The following is a 7,500-nucleotide window of genomic DNA, read 5'->3' as shown; positions in this document are numbered from 1 at the left end:
GACATATTTTCAAACAATTTTTTAGTAAAAAATAAATAAATAAAAAGCGATATGCCAACCCAGTGTGTGGTCTTTGTACAAAGAAAGAGTTTGTGGAGTTTGTGGACAATAACCCTGCCGGTGAAAGTTAGTTCAACTGGCTTGATCTGATTATGTCACTCGGTCCAGTCCCTCCAGAATTTAAAAACCTCGGAATTCGAAAAGTGCTCGAAATTAAAATTCCTTTCAAAAATTGCGGATTAAAACATTTCAATTTTTTTGGATGTTGTTTTGAAAAATAGTACTGCAAAATTAGGGTTCAGTTGCAATTTAAATATAAAGTAACCTACAAAACTTACATTGTAAAGGTATCGTTGGGATCTGGAGCTACTTTTCCCATGCCTTTAACACTGTGACAGTCTGGAGGGAGCTTGTCAGCCGTGTAATCTGAAGAAAGCAGTTCATTACACTTCCCAAGGGAAACCTGCAAATAAACAGCGGAGTAAATTCACTGTAAGAAGAAAATTCAGTGCGAAGATTCATCTGAGCGATAAAACGGGGATAACCACTATGGTTAATTTAGGATACGTTACACGCGACAAATGACAACGGCCATGTTGAGACAATTCACGGAACGTTTACGTCAAGAAACAACTCAGTTATATGAACAACATCCACGGCCACGCAAAACTATGACCCCCTTTCACCCTTCCCCCCTAAGAGTGACACCTAGTAGATTTTACTCCATCTAACGATAGACGATTTTACTTGTCAATGGGGAACCCCTTGGGGGCAAAAGGCTTAAAACGGCTCGACTATCGACTACCGCAGGGTTGGTGCAGGTAATGAGATCATTCGCCTGTCGATTCCCAAACTCGGCGTCATAGCTGGGGATTGAGTTTGTTGGCTCTCTACTCTGCTCCGAGAGGTTTTTCTCTGGGAGCTCCGACTTTCCCCTTTCCTCAAAAGCCAATGCTTGATCTGATACGACTTGATTTCTATGCACACTGAAGGTATCCCCAACTAGTATCCAAGACTTGACACTTTAATAAACGAAGTTCATAGACCTTATTCATAAATGGCGTTCACATTTATAATCCTTTTGTCCAAGTGCAAATTAGCCTACCAAGCCTCATTTTAGAGCAAGATTTCTTTTCAATTCACTGTATGGTATCGAGGCTTGGTGGGCTAATTTGCACTTGGACAAACGAATTATAAATTGACCTCCATTTATGAACAAGGTCTATTACACACTTCTTTTCAAATGAACACGCTGCTACTTAGGAAAGCTTAGTTTCATAATGCAACAGATCTGGTTTGATTGTGCTCTGGCTTAAATGTAAACGAATGCGCCTTACAAAGTTACGATTTACGACCCAAAGTTTTGACGATGAACCTCACATCCCCTTAATTAAATTCAAGAGTCTGAGGAGATGACAGGGCCCTTATTATGGAACCATGTTCTATACTATGGACCCTCAGACTGGAAGGGGGTTATCAGGCCTTTTTAAAACTGATATCAAGTAACATAACCAACCTCACTAAGAACAAGCAAACCAACGTTCTTGGACTTTGAAGCAAAGCAATAGTTTGCACTTTTGGATGACATATCCGCGAAGTAGATACCTTTACCAAACTACAAGAGAACATAAACCATACAGGTTAATACACACAAATGTGGTGTCGAGGATAATGACGGAGAATTATCAGTATCATGGGAGAACCGATTTCGTATTTCTTCAGTCAGGCAACAGTAGCAGACCAAAAGCCAAACCAGGTCAAGCGCACCCCTCAAAATTATATTCATGCATCGATTATGATAATAATTGGTTGATGATTTCGAACTGAGACCTTTGGAAACGACCAAAACTCTGACTCAGTTGCAAGGGACCCTTTACTTAAGCGTCCACAACAAGAAAATTATCACCGATTTCGAGAATGAAATACATTCGAAAGAAAGTAACATTTCTGCTTTGTTTAGTGTTCTGATATAAACACCATAATAGTTAACCGCGGCTTGTAACCCGAAATTCGCTAAGTTTGCAGTGGTGATGTTTAGAAACGAATGTGACGAAAAAGTGAATTAGGACGGGGCCTACTATTGTTGTTGCACATACGTTCGGCGCATCACACGATCATCTTGTCACGCAATAGTTTCAGAAAACTTGTGTTTCAGAAGCGTTTGTTGGGAAAGATCTCATGGATATATACCCACCACGAGTCCCCTAGGTTAAACTCTCATTTTACAGATTAAGTCTACGTGCCCATTTCAGTGATTAGGTCTAAACTTTCGTTTACCTTATTGCTATAGCAATATTTAGTTCTAGAAACTGACTAAAAAAGGTCATTTTTTTAGAGTTATGGTCGGTCTGTATATCCATGAGATCCCTGCCCGTTTGTTCTCAATGTTGTAATCATTCGTCGGCAGGTTTAAACAAAATTAACAGCATGCTTCCTTCGGCAAAAAACCGTAAAAGAAAACGAAAAAAAATCTGTCGACGAAAGTGACTCGTGAGGTGATTATGTCACGAGTTGCTATTTATTTTAAAGACCCATGTTTACCCTACAGGCATTGCGTGCCGTGGAACAATCATCTCGCCAATGCTGAAATTCATACAATCAGATCGCTGCGATAAGCAATGCGAATTTCCATAACAAAAACAAACCATCGAAAAGCCTGTAATTGAAGGTGGACGTTTAAGGTTTTTTGCGTTTATTGTTACTTCTGTGTATGTCTTTGATGGTACTCTTGAGCTGGTTTAACTAGAATCAACCAATCAGAGTAAGTATTCACAGGCGGGATTAAGGTGATTACCTGGTTTTGCACTGCGCAACCCTACTGCGCATAATTTCTTGCGTCATTGGCGCGCGCATTAGCTCGCACACATTGAAAAAAAGGCGGATTTTCATTGACGACACGCTTAATCCGTCAAGGAATGGCTGAACAAGTACGGTGACCCCCATTTTTTATTTTAGACTTTTGCTGAGAATTGTGTCTTCAGGGAGAAGTAAAAAAATCAGCAAAAATCTATGGCCAGTGAAAACGGGCACGGTGGTCCCTTTTTTATTACATTTTTATCATGTCCTCGACATGTTACAACAGTGTGTGAAGTTTCATCGGAAATCTATGACAAGTTCTGTTTCAAGGGAATCACCTTAAGAGCGGGAAAACGCACACAAGCAATCGATTTGGGCGAGTTTAATTAACTAGCCGACGAAAAATAGGGAAGGCAAAAAATAAGGTAATCTAGACAATACTTTGTACAGTCAACTAGAAAGCGCTTTAAAGGTCCCTTTAAACGGCTTCGACAATCGTTCAACAAAAGTTGAACGGATGTTGGGCAAATATTGGACGCAAAAACAAAGTTGTGCGGAGGCCGTTCAAACGGTTCCAACATTGCGCCAACATTGCGCCAACAAAAGAACCAAGACTTTTGCGAAAACTAAGAACTAGAAACCAGTCTCCCTCGGCCAGATAAACTACGCCATATTCAATCTCGTTCCCAGAGCCCACGTATCTTTTGGTCAGCGCAGAGACACGGAGCTCTGGAATTATCAATTTCCGGAACTCCAACTTTTTAGGAGTTCCGGTTTCACCGAAAAGTGTAATGGGCGATCATTAGAACTCAAGGGTTCACAACAGCAGCGACAAATCTTAGTGTTTACAAGTTTAGTTGGAGATTTTTGCACCCGGTAGTTTACGCTTGAGCAGTTTGATAAATCAATTAGCCAATCAACACAGTTTTGAAAATTAATTATTCCAAAACTCCGTGTCTTGGGAATGAACAAAAGATACGTGGGCTCCGGGAACGAGATTGCGCCATACTGACTACAATTGTTGAATAGAGTGTTCAAACGTCTTAAACGCCATTCAACATTTTCGAGAACCAAGGAAAAGATGAATCGATGTTGAATGAAAGCTTAAACCGATTTAAACTTGATTCAACACGCTTTCAACATTTTTTACGCTTTCAACAATGTTGGACGACCTGTTCAAACGCACCGAACACTTGGTTCAACAAAGTGTTGAATGCATGTTGAAGCAAATGTTGAAACCGTTTGAACGGGCCTTAATACTCTGTAACTAATACGATTTGCAATGATCTTACCATGTACCCGGTCACTGGGGCTTCCGGAGGAGCAATCCTCAATCCTTGACTCAAAATACCCACCCAGTTTGTCAAACGAGATCCATGCCACAAGAGCATCCTGCGACAAGATACAACTGACTAAGATCATCACATGAAAAAAGTGCAAGCCATAGCAAACACAAAAACAAAGGAATTTCTTATCCGATCTGCATGTCTGCTCAATAGTTTGTGTGTGTGGGGGGGGGGGAGGGGGGGGGGTAGGGGAAGAGGGGTTCCCGACTCAAGGAATTTTGTAGCGCGTTGTAATAGACTCTAATCTATTAAATCGGTTGGGATTTCAGTGTGCGCTTTAAGGATAAGGAAGGGGGAAGAGGGGTATCCTATTAATGGACTAACGGGGTTGTGTTGCTAGATGGGGTCACATTTTCACGACTGGATTGACTACAATGGGGTTGCATTTTCAACAGAGTTACAACCAATTCCAATAAATGTGGTACCTTTAACACAAGACGTAGAAGCATAAACTCTTTACTCAGTCATTTCCATTAAACAAGTTTAATTAGGGTTAAAATGGCCTGGGCGAGATTAGTTGATTATAATCAAACTCAACGTCTTCTCCAAATCTGTTAACAACGACCTTGCACTTCTTACCAGGAGCCCATTACCTTCCATATTAAACCTCTAAGTCAACCCTTTCCCATAAACCCACCTTTTTTTTTTTTTGTAGAAGCACTTCCCAGGAAGGAAGGGGGGGGGGAGGGGGGGCTTATTGGGTGTTTTCACAATAGCCACTAATAAGAGACCTATGGTCAGCCATTTATTACATCACATACGTGTGTGAACCACTTCACGAAGGTTCTCAGTCACATACGTCCCTGAATATAGTAGTTCTGAAAGTTAAAATCTACGGAAAAGGATTGACTCAAGCATACAATCCTACAATACAGATGGAAGCTCCAGGTAATGGGCTCCTGTTCTTACCTGTTACCAACATCAGAGAAGGATTTCTTTCCACGATCCAATGAAAACACATCCAGTAACTCCATGTGGTATTGATTGTGAGTGCCTGCATGAGTGTTCTCTAAATATTTTCCAATCATCTTTAAAATCAAAAAAATGTTCTGGTCACCATCAAAACCGAATTACTCGTTTGACTACTTTGATTTGTAGTCTTCACAATAATTAGTAAATGATGAAAATGATGAAAGAAATGTATATTTGAAGTGCAGATTACATAGAAAAGATAGAAGTGATCCTTGCAATTGCAACTGTCACTCTAAAGACACCTGATATATTCAATGTTGAAGGCGCCTGAATTTTTCAAGTATCTTTAGAGCGACAATTGCTTAAATTGTCCAGTTAATGGGTGCAGGGCTGGCGTAGCATTGGTGAGAGCACTCACTTCCCACAATGTGGCCCAGGTTAAATTCCCAGAATAGGCGTCATATATGGGTTGAGTTTGTTGGTTCTCTGGGGCCAGTTTCTCAAAAAGTCCCAAAACTTACGGGCCATTTTCCTGTGTCACAATTCCCTTTGTATCTCAAGAACGGAGAGGATTTAAGTCGTCAAACTTCACAGTCAGTTCCCTTTTTGTTACCTTGAAAACACATTAAAAGATTGGCCTTCCAAAATAAGCAGTTGGCTGTTTCATAAATGGCTTTTTGGGACTTTCGAGAAACAGGCCCCTGCTCCGACAGGTTTTCTCCTCAAAAACCAACATTTGATTTAATTAGAGTTTCTTTGTTGATTTCAGTTAACAGTGTCCCCAATTAGTACTATAGCACTAGAAGACTAGACACTTAAATAAAGTTCCTTTCCTTTCTAAGTGCGAGGTTCGCTTCTATCTTTCGAGTAATTAATAAAAAAAAACACATGCCTTTTGTGCAAGAAAATCCTCTAGACATTCCAGTTTAAATTCCCAATTTCCATTATTTTGTATTCAAGCCCTCCTTTTTCAGTATAACCAACAACAATGAGCTGTGCAATGCAATGACTCACTGTGGGTTCAGCCAGCTGTCATTCCTTATTTGCATGTACTATGATTTTTCTATAAAATCTTTTAAACAGTGACAAAGGGTCTATGAACACAAGGTCACTATTCAGTGCTATGCGCCCATGAAGCCTTTGAATGAACTTGTACAGGGTAATAATTGATCCTCACTCTTAAGGTGGCTCCCTAGAGTATTTGCGAATACCCTCACTACAGGGCACAAGTTACAAAATGAAACCTAGTTAATTTCTCTTAAAGTTTTCCCGGTAGATATAATAAGGCTTAATTTTTTGGTGTCAATTTTTTGGAATACGGCCGTTACCATGGCGACATCACATCTGATGACCAGCAGATATATTCCCATTTTGGGCATAAATTCCTTAATATTTATACTTTCCTTTGGTGAATTTTTTTTGTTCTTTGCCACATAATTTATGGAAATGACATCACCTGACATTTTGAAGTGGCAAAAAGTTTAACTCAGACGGTTTTGCCAATATTCTGTAATTTGTCATTTTTCTGAATATATGCGATTAGGTACCGGTAACTCTGACAGATTTTAACAAATATATTTGATAGGAACTGCATGTGGTTAGAACTGAGCCAATTTTCAGAAAGTTTTACTGAAGGGAACACAAGAAAATTAGCATTTAATTTTACAGATTTGGTCACGCTGACTTCACAAAAATCAGAAAAACACGTGCATTTCAGGCCATGTTACATGCCATACTAGTGCCCAGCTTGCGTGTGGTCCTAAAACTCTAGGGAGCCTCCTTAAGTGCACAATTTAAGCATTTGTCTCTTATAGACATCTGAAAAATTCAGGTGGCTTTGATTATCATTTGTAATGCCTGCTCCCTTCTGGCCTTGATGCTCCTTTAATTAGAGCAATGCTAATTAATCTGTTATGTATGCATGGGCTCAATTCCCACCCTGACCAGAATTTTTTTTCTCTCTCCTTTTACGCATCCATTCCACTAGGGCTAATGCTCAGATGTATTTCAAGGGATTTCCACCCACAGCTTTCTCCTGTCTGGCATTGAAGCCCAGTTTGTAGAGCAACAATGATCAACTTGCACTCTGAGGATTGGGGAGTTCGGTTCCCATCCTAGTCATAGATTTGGCTCTTTTCTTGTGTGAGGTTTCCTGGGATTTCTATATAAACTAAAACGTTCTCCTTGATAGTTTATAATTATTGTACAATAACAGACTTACCTTAAAGTCATCACACTCGTGATCAAGTGGTGACAGCGTACACTGTAGTGTTTTATAGTGTTTGTCAAGTGGATGCTCAAGGGACTTCTCTTCTTCTTGAAGGGCTTTTACAGCAATCTGTATATCACCTAAGGCCTGGAGAAACAAATCACCCAATTCATTAAGGACGCAATTTAATAGGTGATATTATATTCCATCAAAGAGATTTAATAAAAAAAATTATTC

General features: G+C 39.8%; 1 protein-coding gene across 1 annotated transcript in view; it reads right to left on the bottom strand.

The window, feature by feature from the left end:
* Positions 1-7,500, bottom strand: part of LOC138019611 (poly [ADP-ribose] polymerase 2-like) — a 29,941-nt gene that overhangs the window by 4,562 nt on the left and 17,879 nt on the right. The window contains 5 exon segments of the mRNA XM_068866467.1: positions 339-463; positions 1,517-1,615; positions 4,089-4,188; positions 5,052-5,170; positions 7,276-7,410. Coding sequence (XP_068722568.1) covers positions 339-463; positions 1,517-1,615; positions 4,089-4,188; positions 5,052-5,170; positions 7,276-7,410 — 578 coding nt within the window.

Source organism: Montipora capricornis, chromosome 10 (genome assembly GCF_036669925.1).
Source record: "Montipora capricornis isolate CH-2021 chromosome 10, ASM3666992v2, whole genome shotgun sequence".
NCBI lineage: Eukaryota > Metazoa > Cnidaria > Anthozoa > Scleractinia > Acroporidae > Montipora > Montipora capricornis.
This window is presented reverse-complemented; position numbering and strand designations above follow the sequence as displayed.